Source organism: Lissotriton vulgaris, chromosome 5 (assembly GCF_964263255.1).
Source record: "Lissotriton vulgaris chromosome 5, aLisVul1.2, whole genome shotgun sequence".
Classification (NCBI taxonomy): Eukaryota; Metazoa; Chordata; class Amphibia; order Caudata; family Salamandridae; genus Lissotriton; species Lissotriton vulgaris.
Window position 1 is genome coordinate 931,970,479 of NC_141693.1, and position 22,632 is coordinate 931,993,110.

Below are 22,632 nucleotides of genomic sequence, written 5' to 3' on the forward strand. Positions count from 1 at the left end.
AACACAACTCTGCTGCAATCCAGGTATCTAACAGCAGTATAGTAATTGACATAAGCCTAGACAAACTTGTGGAACACAATGTGGAGCTACTTGGTTAGCATCTTAATTATTGTCACTTAGGTTCTGCTCCGAGGCAGCTGGTTGTGAAGAAAGTGAGGGCGATTTCTTTGCACCTATGTGTTTATTTGTGCAGGCCTCACAGATGCTGCCTCGTTTTCCAATAGACAGTACCAACAACATACAAATCACATTTGTACACAAATGCTGACATGCGCTTTGCATCAACAGAAAACATTCTAACAGCAGTACAGACTTCTGTAGTGAGAGAAAGAGGACTGGCTCCAGGGAAGCGTATAATAGTTGTTACCCCAGTTCCAGCCCTAGAAGCTACGAGAAAGGCAAGCGTTCCCAACGCTAAATCCTTACATCCAAAATGGATACAATGGGCTAATTCACTCACTGCAACAGATGTAGAAAACAGGTACGACACAAGTCTAAAAACACAAGCATTTCTGCAATACGAACAAGAAAATCCTCTACCAAATGAAATAATGCCTCTGGAGCAGTATGAATATATAATTTACACTGGCGGCTCTCCTCAGCTGGCCATAAGAAGTAAACAGCAATACAGTGCTGTGTGTGTGCTATCGTTAAAGGACGCATGCAGGATGGAAAGTTTCATCCAAGTTGTACAAAAACCCAGACTCTAGGAGACTGCACGGCGCAGCTGGCAGAATTAAAAGCCCTGTTACTGGCACAGATTAATAGGGATCGGGAATTTCCCACCCTAATTGTGTGTGATTCCTTTTACTGTGTACAGTCATACAATGAATATTTACATCACTGGGGACAGAATGGATTTAAAGATGCAAACGGTGGCACAATTATGCACAAATGCTATGGGAACAGGTAGTGGAGTTGAAAAACTACCTACTAAGGCCCACATGACACCACACTGAGTCATCAACGTAATGGCGTCCACGTTGAAGGGAATTAATTGGCTGACGAAGCGGCAAAGGAGGCTATACTCACGGCTTCCGTAGCTGCAATCACTCGTTTAAAAATGAGAATAGTTGGTGAGATTATGGTTGCGATTATTGCTTCATGCAATAAATCGGCAGTACCGAGAAGATTTCCACTCAAGTACTCCTACAAGTTAGATGCAAGCTACGTTCCATTTGCTCAGATTCCAAGAGTGGGGGGTAGGGTAATACCAAATATGGATGGCAGGCTAGAATTAATTCTAGCAGCACATGAGGTTATAGGTTCTGCACATGCAGGAGTTACAGCAACTGTTTCTCTACTGAAACAAAGCTATTGGTGACCTCGATTAACAAAACAAACTAAGGACTAGGTCTTGAAATGCGGCATTTGTCAGCAGATGAAAGGCTCCACCGTAACACGTCCAGTGCAAACACCATGCTAATTTCAGACAAACCACTCAAGTGTGTTTATTTGGACCACTGCAGCCCCTTACAAACAGATGGGGTTTACAAATATATAATGGTTGCAGTGGATTCCTGCTCTAGATTCCTATGGGTGTGGCCCCAGTCCTCGGCTGACGCTCGAACTGTTATGAAAGGTTTGCAAGTCTGTATAGGGACATACGCAATTGGCACATTACATTCTGACAGTGGCCACGCATTTAACTCTAGGATTTACAAGGATGCCATGGGAAGTTTGGGTGTAGCACTGGGGTAGTCCTCTCCGTACCATCCCCAGGAAAATGTGGTTGTGGAGAGGAAAAACCGGGTCCTAGAGCAGTCTTTCACAGCTAGACTATTAGGCGTGGTTGGAAGTTGGGTAAAACATCTGTATGGAGTTCAAAGGGTGTTGAATATCAGCCAAGAAGCTCTCTAGGCGGTGGCACTCCTTATGAGGTCCTATTTGGGACAAGCATGTGGGTACCTGATCATGATTGTGAAGGCACAGTGGCAGATGAAAAACCTTTTGACTCACATAAACGTTTGGCTATTTTACAGGATCTAAAAGGGCACTACAAAGTAATGTCCAGGTAAAACGGACCACCACTGGGGAAGTCAAGTATGTCACAGCAAGACCTGTCTGGATCCCTAAAGTCGGGAACCTGGTCAGAGAAAAAATAGGGGACAAAAAAGAATTTGGGCCATCATACAGAAATTCTGTACCTGTCCTGGCGGTGGAAGGAACAAGAACAGTACTGCTGCCGCCTCCTGCCGGTAAAAAGGAGAAAAGATTTGTCTGAATAGACCTAATCAAACAACACTATGTGACCAATAGTGAGTAGTAGGCCGCGTGGACTCTGGAGTAACAGACATCCTCCTCTCGCAACTATACAAGAAGTTCAGACAGAAAAACTCATCACGTTTGAAGAGCCGCCTGCACGGAATGATGGACTATGCAGCAATGCGATGGAAGTCGTTCCTCTTGAAAGTTCAAAATCAGAACTCAAATGAAAGACAAATTTTAATTCAACCAAACACGGATATCTACGTCAACATGCCCCAACAAGAGCAAGCTGTAATTTCCACAAAACCTGTGGAATTACCGAAAACTGATCAAACTGCATCTGGCTATTTCATTGACTTTGATACTTTTTCATTGGATCCAAGGGAACCAGAAACGATGACAGCCCAAAAAACTCACCAACAAAGAATCAAAGATTTCCTGAACTTTCTTAAAAAGACTTACCTGCTATCACCTAGGGTGGAACTCTGGGAAACTACTGGGATACTTTTCTTTCTTTTCTGGATAGACCTAGTAACTATCTTTAGTATGCTTATAAATGGAACTTATCTTCGAGAAAGCTCTGCAGCACAAAAAGTGAATGTGGTTCTAAAACCGCAACTATCATCACATTGTGAAAAAAGAGACCTATCATCAGTGAACATTACAGCAGTTCCTATACCTGATGGTATAGTGTGGGACAAGGTTGATTACGATATATTTGGCCCGACTGAACTTTAAAAAATACAACATTTATTTAAAATTTAATTGAGTGATATCATTACCTCGAGTACATTTTCCGACTATTGGGATTATGAAACTGTAAATAATATGTTGTCTGATTCAGAAAAATCTGCTGCTTTTTCTAATAATGAAATGTTAGAAGACACATCAGACCGTGAAACAATGTATTGCTATCAACATTATGGTCATCGCTTTCTGCATTAATCTGCCAATCCCAGAAATGTTTTCGCATACCACCAATGGGAATATTGCCTGACACCGCTGAAAAGCAGTTCAAAGACATTTGCACAGAAATGTCAATATTTTTCAGGGTTTAACACGTCAGACACAGTCTCATAATATTATAAGGTTGCACCAACATCAGCACAGAAAAATATATTGACTAACACCAAACAGATTTATTCTGCTTCCTTTATTGCCCAGTTGTCTGAACAACGTTTCGATTTATGGAAAGGCACCATAGACTTAAAATCTGTCTGGGGTACTAGAGACTGGCAGGTCCAGGGAACAGAGGCACCATTTAGAGCATGCTTTATTCCTCAGCAAATAATGTTTTTGAATAAAACAGTGCAACAAACAACCTGCCTTGGATTAGCCAAGAACAAAGATTTGAATACACCTCGGATGCCCACACCATCACACACAGAGGGTAACATAACATCACAAGAAGGGATTACGCTAGATGAGATCATGCATTACAATAGATAAGACCCCGATTGGAAGGGAAGGTTGATTTGGCCACAGACACCAATAGCTGTCAGGAAAGATTCATGGGTAAAACCAAAGGGTTTAGTACCAACAGGCCAGATCCCTGCTATGTAAAGATACAACACCCAGGGTAGTGACATCATACAGTGTTGGGAAGTTATACCTCGATTGGCTAAAGACTTCAACACTTACACATGTGAAACAACACTTATCCTTACCTACAGAGTATGTGGACCTGCAGGATTTTTTATTAGGTCCTAGGAAGCCACGTCATAAACGTTTCTATTATGCTGTCTATAATGAGATTTGAAAAATATCACAACAAGAGGCAACTGAAAGATTACGAGAAATAGATTGTATAAACCTAGAGAAAGCTCTAGCAGTGGTTGACAATGGGTTAACTACACTACCTTCCAGGATATATTCAATAGGCAACATTATATCTTCTGCTATTGATACACTATAACAGGATTTGTTCATGTTACACCAACGGTCAATAACAATTGTGTTCTATTATGTTATTAAGCTGGACGTTGCAATCTTTGTGTGCAGGCTATGTGCCTTGGCATTTTATAAACAGCACGTATCTATTTTCTTCATACAATCTAACAGAAAAACAGATGGAAATGGCACAGAGGGGAGCAAAGTATACAATGCTGCGTATTGAAAAACTGTACAGATTAGCATTCACAGTAGCAGAGTCACTGTGCACAGAATGGCTAATCCATGGCCATATAACTCTTCCGGTCACTACTTTTCAATTCCAATATTGCCTTGAACAAATGTAAGCCGACAGATATGAAGAAATGGGTAGGGAATTCATCAAGGAATCGCGGGAATTACTGTGCAGATTTGTATGCCGGAGTGAGGAAAAAGAAGTGTTTCTAAGGGGTACAACCTGAGAGAATACTTTAAGTGGATCACTCATATGCCAGGATATAATGCTTGTAACGGTTCGGTAGCAAACTAATCCTGTCACTTGAGGGGTGCCCCAGCTGCCGATAATACTCCAGTGTTCAGGCTGCTTTCGAATAGGAGTTACTTGATGTTGAACGATCAAGGCTGCTGTGGGATGCTTCTGGGCATCGCATATCTGGTAACTGTGAGCTCCAGGGTTACTTGCTGTATGCAAGTATTGTATCCACCAACACATACAGTGAGGGAGGCGCCGTTATGGCCTTCACTAAATGTTTAATTTATACAGTTTGAGCAGAATGAAAGCCATGGTTATACAGAAATCTGGGCCCTTAACCTTTGCTCGAGAGACTTTTGATCTTCAAGTGGCAAGGTCTTGAGCAGAGATACAGGCACTCATAAGTACAAACTGCCCCTTCCATTTCACATAAATGGTAAATAGTATATTTAACATGTCTCATACGACAGGCATCGTCCACTTATTTAAGACCAAAGTTTCTGGACTATTAAGCACCTTTCAGACGGTCCTTGGAGTTATACCAAACTTTATACACTCCGGATTTGGAAGCATATTTGGAGGGCTGCCGCTGATCCTGTTTCTAATAGTAGGTATCCTGATTGTCATTTTTCTGCTACGCAATGGACATCCCAATCACCAAGGAGATGTTAAAAGTACTCCTGGAGCAAAAATACAATGATCGCATGGTACAATATTTAGGCACACCGCGCCTAAGAGAAATAAGTGCATCTTGGTTCTTGTCATTTAGACCAGTCTGGATGGACTGCATCTTACCTGCCCTCCGATGCCTGTTTTGCGGAGAAGAATGTGTGTTAGCTCTCTGTCTGACACACCCATCATGTGCGCAACCAGACGTTGATGCTTTACTGGGCCTGATAACGACCCATATTCTGCAGTGTCCCCAGCATATTCCGATGTTGATGGCGGCATTCTTAGATCCACCACAGGTAGTATCAGCTCTTGTTGGTATGGACATCAGATCCTTCTCTGACACCCAGGCCTTGGATAGCACGCAGGCTGCCCCAGGATCGGTTGTGGACAGTACGAAAGATCATCTGTGCTCAATTGACAAAATTTGCGAGGGGTTGCAGGGACCGTCGTCTGCGGAGGCAGGCCACGAGAATGTTGTGTCTGCAAGCCAAGACACATAAACATTTGATTAATTTGACCCATTGTGTGCAGGGAGGAATTTGACCTTTTATTTTTGAGAAACACACTGAACATTTTTAACTCCATTAGAAATTGACATTCTTTTGGGTATGCCTGGCTTTCTTTCGAATGCTTATAGTAGTTCAAACTATACCTTCAAACATATTAGGGCTATGGCTGGAGTGACAATTTCCTTTTTAGAATTTAAAAAAAAAACGTTTTTTTTGCACAACAAGAAACTAATGTTTTTAACTATTTACGTACAAGTATCTAGTCAGCTATGTAGTATGTTTAGAATTTAACTTTGTCATCCATGCGGAAGAGGAGTAGGTGGTATATTCCATATAGGTACCATAATATAGGCCCCGGTAACTTCAGTACCCTTCACCTATATTCTTCCCTACATTACGCTTGACACAGTTTACAGGAACTGACCTTTTACCTATATATGACACTGCATTCTAAACACAGGTTTTCCCTAGTTCGAGATCTCATATATTATGCATGAGGATTCTTGGAAGCACAGCAGGATGACCATCTGCTGTAAAATATCTATGTATAAAGTTCATGCCCGACGTCATATTTAGGCCGACACAGTAATACAGCGAGGTAGGACCCCTGGGGAGACCTTTGGGTATATATACATCACATCTTGCTAAGATAGAGCAGAGGAGACCAAGACTTCCTGGCCAACACACTGACCAGTGAGGCTGAGGTTCCTGTATGCAGATACTCCAGCTCGCAGTGGTCTAACATCCTTTGTGGGAGTCAAGCTCGAGACCAAGACGGGGTACCATAGTCTCTCACTTCAGGTAATGGGGTTGACTAAATCTTAGAGGGATTCTTGGCTTAACACCTATACCGATGCTAGGTACATTTAGGTACATCTCGTTAGGGAGGCATTGTAGGAGTACGCATCTTTTATCATGTGTTCTATATACTCAAATGTATTCATGATTATTGTAGGTTGGTAGAGCTATACCATCCATTTACCTTTATAGTACTGCTAATCATTTATATCTTATTCTGTCTAACAGTTGTTGTAGCTCACCTATCCTACACCAGAACAACTGTTCAATAAATACTTATTGAAAACGCCCATTCTGTGTATATCTCTGAGACAGACTAAGTAAGCATGAGTGACAGAGTGAAAAGTAGTATATTGTTTCCACGGTCCTGAGGGATCAAGGTTGTCATGTTCGATGGTTGCCAAGAACTATTCTCTCCTTTGTAAGAGGAGATTCTAGTGGCACTGTGAGCCAGATGGTACAAAAGGCCAACATACCCGGTGGGGTTGTTCAGAATCAGTCTGACACCAATCCTACAGTGTAAGTCGTCTAAGCGTGCAGATCCTGTATAATTATCATAGGAACTACACGACACACCAAAGTAGGCTGCCTAATGTTATTTCTTTTATGAGGACCTTTTGTGGTTTCTACCATGAATTTTTCTATAATGTTTACAAATGTCTTGGGGGCACTACTTGTCACTGGTGATACTCTCCCTATTCTCTTGAGTGACTCAAATTAGGTTATCCCCACCAAAGAGTGGGGATTTGAAATGGATTGTTAAGCCCGGGGCCACCTTAACTAGACACTGACCCTTATGTTTTTTTTTATACGTAAGGTGGTGTAGTGACTGACCCTATTCTGTTAAGCCCAGGGCCACGTTAACTTGGCATCGACCCCCTCTTCAAACACAACGTGGTCTGATGATGGACCCTCTCTCATCTCAGGAGCTAGGATATTTTTCGAAGAACCTGAGTCTCACCATCCTGTTTTGTTCCTTTCCTCTCAAGCAAAAAGGGGGACGGACAGCCAAAGGGAATCACCAGGAAACGGGAATATACCACAGAAGAAGACCTCCAACCACCCACCAGGACAGCCATACCAGAAGAACTCTTGATTTTCCTATAAATTAGAAATAAACCAGAACAATTGATAAACACCTAAAGCCTCCTAGCTTCTGTTTCCGCCCATCCCTCCCACAGCACTACTAAAGCTCGTTAAGGACTTCCACCCCCATCCACACTAACGCTGAACTCAGCATTATATTGCCCCAAGACTATCCTTGACCACCTTCTCCACCTCTTGCCAATAGGCCTTTAATTCTGGGCTCCTGAAAAACATATGTTGGTCATCAGCTCCTAAATGACCACATCTCCGGTATCTTGATATCGGTTTGTGCACAAACTTTGCTATCTTCTGGGGCATCCAATATAGCCTATTGATGGTAAAAAACAAAAATTGTTCTGTTTCCGATTGGCTGGTTTAACCACAAAGTACAACAGTTTTAAAGGAAGTTGCCAAATTGTTTGTAGCTCAGTCCCCTGTATACCTCCTGCCCATACCGAGTATAGTGTCTTCAATTTCCTGTCCTCAGCATTGTGTAGTTTCCAGTACCAAAAAGTAACCTCCTTCTTCCTGGGGGACTCATCCTGCAACTTTGAATCGAATTACCACACTCCCACAATCTCCTGTCCATTGGCTGCGACCCAAGATGATAGCTGGAGGTACTTGAATCTAGAAAGGGAATTACCAGTCTTTGCCACTAACACTTCCAAGGGCAACATACCCTGCACTGTTAGCAGATCCCACCATACTTCAATTCCATCCCTTATCAACGGAAGACACAGCCCATCTTTAAGACACCCAGGCGTGCCTGGTGAGTCCTAGATTGGGGAGAAATCCCAAAAATAGCCCATACCCAGAATCCTTCTAACCCCCAGCCAAAGGGTGAGTTCAGCCTTTAAAGTCTTCAACCAAACCTTTTTGAAGAATTCCCTGCCACAAACGTGTACAAAAAAAACTTTAGAATCCCACTTCCTTATCATATTTTCCAACATACCTACCCATATTAGGGGCCTCGGTTTACCCAGGAGCACTTAAGGCAAAAAAAGGATTGTCAAATATAGTAACACATTTAGGTCACAGTGCACCTCTGTGGACACTTATATGTCATCACAAGTACTTTTGAGGAGTCTGTTTGGCAGGCTTGCATTCATTCAGATTTGTTTTATGAACATTGATTCGCACATTTCAAATACGTTTTACTTAAGAGATAACAGAAAAGGCACGAGGTGTACTGTGGTGGAGTTTCACTACCAGCCACCAAATTAATATAATACAAAATCAAAGTCTTAAACTAAATCAATAATCAAAAATGACTCGCCAACATTTAACAAACTCACCGAGTTCTACGGGCAATGCTTTGATAGGATTTCCTTCTAACAGCAGCGACTTCAAATTCCTTTAAAATGAGATATACAACATGATCAGTATTGACAAATTAGAAAACGCTATCCACATTATTTGCATGTAGTGGAACAAAAAAGCATTTGTTTAGTTACAATTAAGCTTCTTAGAGATGCAAGTGCCCTGAGCTCAAAGTTATACACTAATGTTCACATGCTGCAGCAAATGAAAATTATGGATGTCGCAGATTCGAAAACTGATGACACAGCTTCAGAAAGAGCTACAGGAATAGGAGAACAATAGGGGAAAGCATGTGGACATTTTAATTCTCTGTATCTGTATTTTTCTATATTTGTTAAGGTGTATTTTTATATAATGTTCTACCGCCTACAAAGCAGAATACTCTCTTAACCCCTTCACTGCGGCGGCTATTCCGCCGCAGTGCTAAGGGGGGAGGGCGGCCGAGCGGCGGGCACATGCTGGTGACGGAACCGCTCCGTCACCAGCGCCGGTTGCGCTGTGCTCATGACGGAGCGGTTCCGTCACGGCCCCGCCCGCTCAATAGAACGCGCCGCGCAGGCGCGGCGGCAGGGCCATGACGGAACCGCTACGTCATCAGCACAGCGCCACCGCAGCTGATGACGGAGCTGTTCACCTCGTAAAAGCAGGAGCCGAGAGTATGGCAAACATTTTGACCAGGTTAATTCATACATTCTTCCTTGATAACACTGACTAAATTTGATTCAGTGGGTAGATTAGAAGCAGAAAGGATGAGACCGTTGGTGAGGCTGCTTAAATTCACCAGTTTAAGACAGCAAAACATAATGGCACTCTTGGTGTGATAAAGAATTGAACTGATTTACTTTGATAAATAATGAAAAGATATTGGCTTGACCCCTCGTTTTTAGGTCGAATCTAGACAGGGCTTGCGCTGCTGCTTAGCTATCTGTTGTATATAGTTTGTGGAGTTAAACTCCGCCCATTGCTTGCCATTGCTTTTCATTTGTCTGTGTCAGTGTCCTTTAAAAATCCTTGATTGCTTGATTATCAAATTTTTTAATTTTTGTAGTCTGTCCTGCCTCTTTGTCCCTCCTTTTTCTCTTCCGTTCCTCCCAGGGTAGGGATGTGTGCATAAAGCTGATGTCTGAGACAAGCAGTGGCGGACACTGGGAAATGCTCTCTTGCACACAAGTGTCAAATACACATACAGGGAAGTAAAGACACAGGCACAATTATACAGGGAAGTACGCAAACCCACACTCAGAGAGACACACTGATGCAGAAAAGCATATATACAAACACACTGATAAAGGGGAGCACATACACATATGGGTTTAGGAAGCATATACATTTTAACATCTCACTATAACATGCAACACAATTGAAGTACACACACATTTCTGCACCACATCATTCCAAATAATTGTAAATCAAAAAAAGATAAACTGCACGTAATTAAACTCCCCCCATGCCATAAAATGCCTTTCACATAATATCACTCTGCTACATAATTCCACTCCACATCAAACCATATAACTACACTCCATACAGCACAATTCAACTCTGGATGATTCCACTACACATAATTCCACTCCAACCTACTGTTACAGCTCGTAATGACCAACTCCCAGACGGTATACTCTTTATGGCTTTACTACACTTACAATGTCTAAGAATGGACTTAGACACTGTAAGGGTACAGGGCCCAGTCCATACCTTAGGGCTAGTGCACCCTGCTAGAGAAGTGACTCACCTATTCCTCAAGCAGGGGATCGCAGGCATGGCACACAGGGATTTGTGCTATTTTGAATCTTCACTTTTCTGTGCACCAAAACACACATCCTGCAGTGCGTTAAGGTGCAGGACCTCTAAGGGTGGTACAATAGGTGCTGCAGCCCTTAGAGACCTTCCCTGGTCAAAGTGCCCTTGGTACCCATGGTACCTTTTAGAAGGGGCTTACCTGTGGCCAGGGAAGTGCCAATTGTAGATACAAAGGTACAGTCTTGGGAAAGAACACAGGCCGGGGAACCTGATTGGCAGGGACCCAGGGCACATCAAGTCAGATGTCAGGCAAGGGGGTGACCTTGCAAAAAGGGGCACTTTCCTACACTTTGAATCAGTACCAGGGTAAATAAAAAATGGTACAGTAAAGCTGAACTTCCTGAAAATAACTCTTATTATCCCTAAGGTGCATCAAGGGAATGTGGAGAGTAAGATTCGGAAATGCTTGCTGGTATCATGAAAATGGTTACTAACCAGATAACAGAGCTGGAAGACAAAAAAAAGAAGTAATATGAGAATCTTTTTATCTCTCAGTCAGCATGGAAAAAAAGCTATATCATATGCTTCCTTTTAGGGAACATGGATACCACAAACTCTAAGGATCCTCTTCAACAAAAATGTTGAAATTAAAAGAGCACACAGAATACCCAGCAAACGAATTCCTCTCTTGAAATCCTCTATACCAATTATATTCAGACCATTGACATTCCCTGCTGCACAAAAGATAATCGATCACTTGAGAAAATATCAAAGTACTTGAAAGGAATGGATCAAAAACAACTATCTCACCAGACTACGGAAGAGACACGATGAACTGTGGAGAAGTGTGGCTCAATGATTAGAGCGGCAGACCCTGATGCAGAGGTCTAGCCCGGGACCAGGGTTCAATTCCCGCCTCGGCGGGTCTTGGGCTCAAAATTCCTCGAACCTGATAATTCTCGCCTCGGTGCCTATTCCAATCATGGAGTCCCACTCTGCAACTCTGGGCAATAGCTTGCTTAATCTCCACAATGGCCCCCACAACGCTAAGGATGCCTGGCCTCCACCTTGGGGGTGCCCAGGAGTGGACGCCTCACAGGGAAAGCCAGGATGGGTTCCACAGCGGTATTCGTACAAGCGCCTTGAGACCCTTGCGGATGAGTAGTGCGCTATACAAGTATCAATTTACATTTACAACTGCAGAAGTGGCTTTCTAGTTCTGAAGAGCTAACTATAAGAAATTAACATCCCCTTTTGTTGGCCCTTCCAAACTGAAATTCTCACACAGAGAAAACACATTTTTCTGTGAACCTGCTTACTGACAAACATAAATATAAACAATCTGCAGCAATCGGAGATGGACCACTAATGGTCTGAGATGGTCTGAGATGGTCTCCAGCTCCTCAACAAGATATTCTTCAGCATTCTTTAACAAATTAGAATCACATTGAAAATGTCAATATAGCCAATCAATACCATCCACGCTGTAAATAACACTGTGACAATGGTATAACCACTTTCTACCCATCTCAATGTTCTATACAGCAACCTCCTTACTATACCTCAGAATAAACAAATACATAAATAAGCTATCAACATATGAATACCAGCCTATTATTAACAGATTATCCCCTAACTAATCTACTGGACACCCCACTTCCCTGCGACTTGACACTACCATGCGATTTGACACTCATGCTCAAACTGATATCCACTAACTGTGTCCAAAGAACTGAAAGTTCCAATTCACTTTTTAACCTCAATTAGTATCTATAAACATACAATAGACATATGCACCAACACAGTCAATCTAAAACACTTGTCACATCTTATCCTGATCATACCATGCATCCACTACCTACATATGCACCAACTGCTTACACTGAGTCACTCCGAACAGTTGTCAGAAACATGTAACTGACAAATGACCATCAATCTTGTTGCTACAAATTGATTGCAGATCCATGACATACCAACTCAATTGGTTCACCATATAAGCTATTTGTTACCAATAAAATGAAAAGTTCTCAACCTAAGCTTATGCTCAAATGTATTCTCAAGCTATGCTTCTTATGCTATGCCTATTATGTAATTACTAAATATTTTTTTTCAACATCATATAGAGAGATACCTGATCATATCTGTAGACAAAATCTCTTTGCTCCTGCCAAGATATTTTTTTTTAACTTGTCAAGTCTCTAGGACCTTTTTATCAGGAATAAAATCCACACCAACGCAAGTAACGCAAAAGAACTCTTCAACGTCATACAGCAGTTCACCGAACCTCCCAGCGAAGCCACGGACGTCACACCATCCCAGGACCTCGGCAACAAACTCAGCTCCTACTTCCACCTGAAAATCAAGGCCCTCTATGACAACTTCAGCAAACAGACTCCGGACACCACCCTCCTCCCCACCACCGAAAACCAGCCGACCATCACCACCTGGAAACCTGCTACTACTGAAGACACCACCACAAGCATGAAGAACACCCACTCAAGAGCCCCCACAGGCCCCTGCCCACTGCACATCTACCACAGAGTCTCCGGCCCCATAGCACCTGCACTAGGCCGGACCATTAACACCTCCCAAGAATCCAGCATCTTCCTCGACGACTGTAAGCGGACAGAGGTCAAGCCCCTCCTCAAGAAACCCTTGGCCGACCCAACAGACCTGAAAAACTACCAGCCCATCTCCCTCCTTCCCTTCGCAGCCAAGTGAGAGATTCATCAATGCCCAGCTGACCACCTTCATTGAAGAGATTGCCATCCTCGACACCAACCAGTCCGGATTTCGCAGCAACCACAGCACCGAGTCCACCCTCCTTGCCGCCACCAATGACATCTGCATGCTACTCGACCAGGGCCACATTGCGGCCCTCATCCTACGAGACCTCTCTGCAGCCTTCGACAGCATCTCACACCACACTCTCGCTGCCAGATTCCATGATGCCGATATATGAATAACCGCCCCTCGACTGGATCCGCTCCATTCTCTCTGGCAGAACCCAAAGGATCAGACTACCTCCCTTCCTCTCCAAACCTACAGACATCAACTGTGGAGTACCCCAAGGATCCTCGCTCAGCCCCACGCTCTTCAACATCTGCATGGCCCCCTTCACCGCCATCGTCAGACAGCATGGGCTCAGCATAGTGTCTTACCTAACGACACTCAGCTCATCCTCTCTCTCTCACGAAGAACCCTGAAGGCACCAGACTCAGCTTCTAAGAGGGCATGAAAGACGTTGCAGCCTGTATGAGCGACAGCTGCCTAAAACAGAACTCTGAGAATTCAGAGGTCCTCGTCCTTGGATCCTCCTCCACTACGTGGGACAGCTCCTGGTGGCCCCCTGCCCTTGGAACGCCCGGACCCTGAGCATCATTCTAGACTCCTCCCTCACCATGACCCACCAGACCAACGTCGTTGCCTCCACCTGCTTCAACTCCCTCCGCATCCTCCGCAATACCTTCAAGTGGATCCCCCCAAATGTAGAAAGACTGCCACCCACACTCTCATAACCAGCAGACTGGACTACTGTAACGCCCTCTACCCGGGAATCAATAAAACCCTGCTACACAAGTTCCAAACCAGCCATAACACAGCAGCCAGACTCGTCCTCAGAACCCCACAACACAACCACATGACCCAGCACCTCTGAGAACTCCACTGGCTCCCCATCGAGAAGAGAATAACCTTCAAGCTACTCACCGGGCCTACAAATCCCTCCACAACATCGGACCCAAATACCTCAACAAAAGAGTGTTCTTCCACATACCCAAAAGGAAATTCGGCACTGCCGACCTCGCCCTGGGAGAGACCCCACACATCGGCAGAACCAGAGCAGACGGAAGAGCCTTCTCCTACGTCGCAGCAAAGCCCTGGAACAAGCTCCCAGTCAACATCAAACGCCCCCTCGCTCTGCACACCTTCATAAAGAGCCTCAAGACCTGGCTATTCGACTGATCCAGGGCTGCACCCCCCCCAGCGCCTTGAGACCCTCATGGGTGAGTAACTTGCTTCATAAACATCGGATTCATTGATTGACCACCCTAACAGCTACATGGAATCTGAATTAATCCTCACAAAATGCACCTATGCAAGTATCATACAAGAGAACGATAGACCACCCACTTGATTCTCAAAGAATATCTTGCTTCTCTGTAAATGACAAAATTACCTAGAAAATGTTTAAATGCTTTTATGTTTAATGTCCATATATTTACCTCCAACAAGGTTGTTAACCCAACATTTGTGAGACATGCAGAAACCGCTACAATATATCTGTTCCATCTCAAATCATGCTTGATTTCTTGTTTGGCTGTAGTTTCAGAGGCCTTAGGCTACTCAAGGCTTCCAGTGCCATCCATTTTGAACTTTTGGGAAAGAGGTAGAGCCCAGTGCAAGGTTTTTCTATACTTCTAGATGTGGTCTTTTTTTACCATTTCTCTTTAATCTTTCATTCTTACCTTCCTGCTTCTTCTCTATCCACCAGCTGCATTATCACCCTTCAAAACCTGTTCTAGGGCACTACATTTCAAAGACCATGTGAATGAGATATCATATGTGCTAGGAAAGGGCAAATAAATGAGACTACTCTGCTAAGCCTGCTCACATCATACTATCTGAAGTTTACCCAGAAGACCCACCTGCAGCACCCATTATACCCACCTCCCCATTGTCTAGCTGCACTATTAAAATCTCCTCCCTAAATACTAACTGCCTAAATCACCCAGTTAAGAGAAGGAAAATAATTGAATACTACCACAAACTCTTAAGATACACCATCCTATTTCAAGAAAGGAGAATTGGTATTACAGAGGTAAAAAGTATGCAGTGGCAATGGATTCTATAAAATGCTTGCACCACTGCAAAAAAAGAAAGGAAATAGGGATTAACACTCATTTTAAAGACAGCAGGGATCTCACTAATGAATAATACACATTATACTAATAGCAGGTGGCTATTCACTAAGGCAGACAATGAAGGGATGAATCAATACAACATCAATGTTTATGCCTTAACTCAGGATGGACTTGAACAAAAGAATCAATGAAATACTAAATAAACCAGGACAAATACTAGGAGGTGATTTTAATCTTCCTAGGTATAATGGCCTCTTATAAATACAGAGGAAATAAATATCACACACAACTGGGAAACCTAAGCAACCTAAACAAGCTAAATGATATCGGACGGCTACATAACCCTACAGGTAGTGAAATCACATTCTACACACACCCTCACAACACATTTACAAGAACTGATTATTATGTAAAGACAACTTGCTCCAAACCCAACATTCAATCAATTGTAATTTTAGGCCATGCCTGCCTTTCTGTAGACATAATTATCTTCAAGACACAAACTGGCACAAAACTTGGGAATGAGACATATTTTTTTTTATGACCTAGATGCTAAAGACCAATATTTGTGCCCGAAACCATCCTTGAAAACCCCTTCTGGGAAGCCATTAAAGGAACCATCAGAGAGACTATGTTTGGTATCATTCCACTAAAAACAGAAACATGAACAAAAACCTAAACATCCTAGAGAATGAAATCATAATAATAAAATACCACCTGGATCACTGCAAGTGTACAGAAACCCTGATTAATTTCATGCACCTAAAATAAGAGTCCAATAAAAGAGCTCAGCTGTGGCTTGAAAGCATCAAAGTAAAGAAAATCTGTGAATTTTGCATTAAGTGGAACATTTCTGCAATAAACAAGTTAGACATCATTAAGGAAATCAATTCATTTAACAATCACAAGGCACTGGCCCAGATGCCTTCCCAATAAGCTTTATAAAAATGTACAGGCACAATTAATAGACCGCTTAAAGACCATTACGCTAGTACGGCACAACGGAAGGCACAATTTTGGAAGCCACATTTATAGTTATTCACTACAAAGACAAGGGACTATTGGAAACTAAAAAGTACAGACCAATGTAGTTATTTAATATACAATGTAAAATCTATGCTAAAATCCTAGTCACAAGACTTGAAAGTCCCAACCAAATTAATTCACCCAATTCAAACAGGATTTGTGAAAAATTGGCTAGCGTCAGGAAACATACGACTATTGAGGCACATTATAGAAAAAGCTACACTTCTGACTTTACCAATGATGGCCATGGCACTAAACGCAAAGGAGGCCTTCTATAAAGTCAGTGTACCTACCTGAATTCAGTATTACACAAATGTGATCTAGGACTAGCCTCTGAACAAATTATCTTTGCTCTACATGCTAACCCAACAACCTGCATCAGAATCAATGGAACCCTATCTGAGGAATTCAATCTATCCAAGGCACAAAACAGGGCTGTCAATTATCACCACTGTTATTCCTATTGCCCATTGAGCCTCTACTCAGACTCCAATTAATGCCTCAAAGGGATTCCAGTTGATGATGGAAACAAAAAGCTGCTGCAAACTTGGATTACGTATTAATCTTTGTAAAAATTTTACATTCTTTTTATTGTTAACCAAAACAACGTCACAGCTTATACTTGATAGAGATCAAAAGGCATGTTAGTTAGTGGCACATCACACACAATTCCATATTATCCTGTGAAGTATACTTTACAGTGTACGATAGAACAATAAGGTGTTAGGTCTCCCTGGGGCGGCTGTGCCGGTAACACTGGTGGCTCACATATGGTACCTCTATAGTTGTTCCATTTCCCCCATATTTGTATCCATTTTCTAGGGCATCCTCTTGTGACATATACTATTTTTTCTTGAAACATGCACCAATCCATGTCCCCTTTCCATTCCCTCAGTGTCTGGGCTGCGTGGACTCCCCACTTCCTTGCAATGTTCCTCTTAGTGACCATCAAGCCCAGTGTTACCCAGGTTTTCTCTTTACTTCTCAAGACAGTTGGCTTCCATATATTCAAGAGACACCGCTTGTCCTCCATTGTTATTGTCTGCCCCAGAACTTCCCCCATACATGAGGTAACTGCTCTCAAATATAGCCCTACGTGAGGGTATTTCCACAATATATGAAAAAAAGTCCCTTCTTGGCCACATCGCTATCTACAATTAGCCTAATTTTCATACCCCATTCTGACCAAAGTTGGCCCGGTAACATATTTCCTGAGCAGTATTTTCAGTTGCACCAGCTTCAGTTTTGAGGATATTGCCCACTCCCTTGGGGATGCCAACACATCCATCCACTCTTCCTCATCAAGTTTGTTAGGTCACTTTTCCACTTTGCATGGACCCGCAGGAGCAGATCAGGAGAATGATTTATCAATTTTAGGTATGTCAGGGAAACTGCCTTCTTGGGCATATAGCCGTCCAGAAGCCTATCCTCGAGTGGAGAGGCCTCAGGAGGGGACACTCCTTTTGGGATAACAGTGTATAGTGCGTGCTGCCCCTGAAAGTATCTAAATCCATCAGTGTCTGCGAGCTCAAACTTGTGTTGGAAGGTTGTGAAGGGTATTACCTCTCCCTTTTTCCAGAGATCGCCCCCTCGAGAGATCCCTATCATATCCCACCTATTAAGCCCCTTAGTCTTCCAGAGATCTCCCAGTTGTTCAGAGTCCCATAGCCGGGTAAACCGAGTTATGGTTTTTGCCCATCCCATATTTTTTGGACCAGGTGCGATACCTGTACAGAGTGTTTAATGGGGCCTGTCAGGGGGAATTTGGCTGGTTTAGAATATAATGCTTGTGTTTGATTCCCCCGGGGAGGAGGCATCTATCCATGGCACAACCAGGATCAGCAGGAGGCCGATATACACAGTGATTAATAGTCGCTAGTTGTGCCATCCAGTAGTATTTTTTAATATTTGGCAAACCAATTCCTCCATCATACCAGCTCCGCACTAACCTTGGGAACGCGCTTCTCGGCTGACCTCTTTCCCAGAGCAGTGTTCGCTGTCCACCTATCTGAAATATGATGTGGGAATCAGGGCAGGTGAATTTTGTAGGACGTATAAGAACTGAGGCAGAGACATCATTTTAAACAATGCAGCTTTTCTCAATAGAAACAATGGAAGAGACTGCCAGTGTTCAACATCGGACTTCAGTCGCTGCAGTGGTGGTAAGAGGTTAGGACTATAAAATAATTTGGAATCCTTGCTGATAAAACTTCCCAAATATTTAAACCCCTCTGTAACTATTTTGAGTTGATATTCTTTCTGTAGGACCGGCGGTGTGCCCTGAAGCACAAACATTAGCGATTTTGACCATTTAATAGTGTACCCGGAGAATGTACCAAGGACTCTACACAGGGATCTATATGTGGAGGCCAAGTATAACAAAACGTCATCTGCATACATCGATATATGGTCCTCCCAGTCATCAGCCCAGCGCAGCCCTCTCATTACAGGGTCTCAATGGATCCAGCAGGCCAAGGGCTCTAGTGTAAGCACAAACAGCAGGGGAGACAGGAGGCACCCCTCTCTAGTCCACCTGTGGAGATGGTATATAGCAGATTTTTTGTTGTCCACCACTATCCGCTCTAGTGGGTCAGTGTATAAAAATCAGACCCAACTGATACATTTAGGATCGAATTCCAACCTTTCAAAGACAGCGAAAAGGTACGGCCTCTCTATGGTGTCAAACGCCATGGTGACGTCTAGAGACACCACAACTGCATCACTACCAGAGTGACGATCCTTTGGTTCTGGGGAAGGAGTCCCTTTTCAAGACTCTGTTAGAACACTGCCCTGAGGTAGGGGGCTATCTTATCAGGCCTTAGTTAGTACAGTTCTATCGGGAGGCCGTTGTGGCACATTGCTTTTCCGGTCTGTAGAGAACGAATGGCCTGAGCTATCTCGTCTGAGGCGATGTCGCCCTCCAAAGAATTTCTTTTCTCGACGCCAATACCGGCAGACGAATTTCAGCCAGTAGTTCTTTAGTTTCTACCTCTTTCTGGTGGACCTAGAAGTGTAGATAAAGTCATAATATCTACCAAACTCGTCCATGATGTCCTGCGGATCACTGAATTTTCTCCCATTTTCTGTCTAAAGTTCCGTGACCAGTCGACTCGTTGCTTCCCTCCTTTCTACCAGGCTAACAGTTTCCTGGCCTTCTACCAGGCTAACAGTTTCCTGGCCTTGTCCCCCAGCTCGTATATGCTCCCCAATTTGTTGCTGAGAGTAGATTTGGCAGCTTCTCTCACCTCGGATCTATATTCCTCTCGTGTCAAATGGAGAATATGCATTGCATCTTGATCTTCTGATGTCATGAGGCCCTCCTCCAATCTGAGAATTTCCAACTCCAATCAGAGAAGTCTAGTTTGTCTTTCTTTTTTCGCCCCAGAGATCTGAGCTACTGCCTGTGCCCTTATTTCTGTTTTAAAGACCTCCCAAAGGACCTGAGCAGAGGCAACAGTGCCATCGTTTTCAGCAAAGTAGTGCTCAATTTCTTGTTCTAGTTTTGATTTATTTGTGGGGTTTCAAAGATACCAGGGGCTAATAGGGGCAACCCGAGTACAGTCTCCCTTCTCATATTCCATGTGCAGCCAAACTGGGAAGTAATCGGATATTTCCCTAGCTAGGTGTCTTACTTCTTTGACAGAGTCAACCTGTGCTGCCGGGGCGAGGATGTAATCTAAGCGGGAAAAGCTTTTGTGGACCCCAGAGTGAAAAGTGTATTGTGTCTCTACAAGGTGAAACAACCTCCGATGACGTATTAATCTTGTTATGTTTTGTTTTGTTGATTCGATTTAATATAGTACACAAAATTGCACTAGGGCTTCTCGGCGCTGTTGCAGAAACAGGATTAGGAGAAAAGAAGAGATGTTAAAAAAATATGTGATTTGAGTAGTTTCCTGAATTTACAGTAGTTTGAACATGAGCGGACATGAAAGAGGAGTTTATTGCAGTACAAAGGGGCGAGGTGAGAAAAAGCCTTTCCACCACCATCTTCTCTGAGGAAGTAGACTCTGCGATTCCAGAAATTCTTAAAGCAATAAAATCATATACAAAAGCAACAGATCACTCCTTAATGAATGAAAATGGAGGTGTTCCCTTTAAACTACCAATGCCTTACAGAGAAATTTGAAAATACCATCCTGAAATGGCAAGCCAATATTATCAAATACATAGAATATGCAATAACATATCAAACCATTCCTGGTATGTTTCTTAAGAAGCGTCAAAAGCACAATACAAAAAAACATCTTCAAAATAAACTCCATGCACTTCCTCTGGTGCAAATTCGACCTGTACCTACAAAATATAAACAACCCTGACTCAAAAATGTAACTGCATTATTTGGATTACACCTAACCGTGCAAGAACATATACAATTCAGAATAAGCAAATCATTGTCGAGTAGTTCTACTTGAACTATCCAAAACAGGTCTTGCAACTCATTATCACTTTTGTAGTTACAATATAGTAAACCAAAGCATCCTTTTTGGAAGTAATAATTTCCCTTTATTTAGAAGCGAGAGCTGATACCAGGCCGTCTTTATGTTTTTTGGCAGTGTGTTCCTTGAGAATGAGGTTGGTGTCTACAGAGACTCGAAGTGACTTGGCAATTCAGTGAAAGTTAAAGTTTAAAGCCATTAAGATTCAGGGCACACTTCAATATTTCAAAAGTTTTTTCTTCTTGTTTTTAGCAAAAGTCGGCATGACCTGCAGGCAGTGTTTGAGTCATTGGCTGTAGGAGGCAGTGGAAACCTACAAGTAAAGTTATGTATCAGTGGTATACTGATAAATCTTGATGCTGTTATCTGTGAGTAGAGCACCAAGGGACTCCATGTAGAGGTTTAATATGATAGGAGATAGTATGCAACTCTGGAGGACTCTGCACGCGTTAGGGTCTTTTGGGACCTGAAGGTGCCCTTATTTACAAACTGGTGTTGATTCGAAAGGTAGGAGGTGAAATAGTGAAGGACATTGCTGATGAACTTCATTTGAGACTCCAGCAAAAGAGGGTGGGATGGTTGACTGTGTCGAAGGCAGCTGAGAGGACCAGTAATAGCCCATTGACAGTAAATCTATCTCTATGGCTATACAAATGAATAGCACTTCCGCTACCACTCATCGGACGGCACTTTGTCTCTTAAGGTTTCTAACTGACACATTTCAGCATTCTTATGCATCCCCTTATAATAGTCATCCATGATACAGGTAATTTGTATATCTTATTTGAATGAAATGCAGCTTCATATCAACACAGCCATAAAGACAGATTAATATGAAATCATTCATAACTGAATTTTAAAGAATTAAAGTATAAAGCCATCTAGTTGCCAGTGCGTTTGCTGTTGTACACATGTAATGGCGTTTTCGATGTGATGTTTAGTTTGTCATGAAGTGATGGTGTGAGTACATGTTGCTGAGATGATGTCACACAGGGCCTCATGGTGGTGCTCCAGCTTTCTAAAGATGCAGGAAGGAGTCAGTCACCGCTATAATAAGTAATGTTTACTTCATTGATGTAAGTTAGCTTTTTTAAATCTGTTATGCAATTACATTACTGGGCCAATTACAGGGTTGGTATCAGGCCGTCTTCGCTTTTTTGGAAATGGGTTCCTTAAGGGTGAGGTTGGTATCCAGTGAGAATCCCAGTGACTTGGCATTCAATCAAAGTTGGGGATCAAAGACATAAAGTCTCATTTAAATTGTTTTTGTTTCTTGGCAAATAACACAATTATTGTCTTGGTTGGGTTGAGATTCAGGGGGGACTGGACATCCAGGTTTGGATTATGTGCAAGTAGTGTTTGAGGAGCAGGATGTCTGAAGCATTTGGGGCTTTCAAATAGAGTTGAGTATCATTGACGTATAGGTGAATCTTGTTACTATTTTCTGGCTGGTCCATGTAGAGGTTGAAGATGACATGGGGCAGTATGAACCCCTGGGGGTCTCTGCAAAAAGAAGTGATCTTTAGAGGCCTTGAGGTGCCTATGACAACACACTGTGTTCAGTTGGAAAGCTAGGAGGAGAAAAAGTGAAGGACTTTGCAGGTGAATTC

The 22,632-nt window shown here is 42.8% G+C and overlaps 1 protein-coding gene across 1 annotated transcript in view; it reads right to left on the reverse strand.

Moving 5' to 3' along the window:
* Nucleotides 1-22,632, reverse strand: part of LRRC27 (leucine rich repeat containing 27) — a 715,038-nt gene that overhangs the window by 441,201 nt on the left and 251,205 nt on the right. Inside the window, exon 4 of the mRNA XM_086922538.1 lies at nt 8,931-8,989. Coding sequence (XP_086778664.1) covers nt 8,931-8,989 — 59 coding nt within the window. The remainder of the gene's footprint in view (nt 1-8,930; nt 8,990-22,632) is intronic.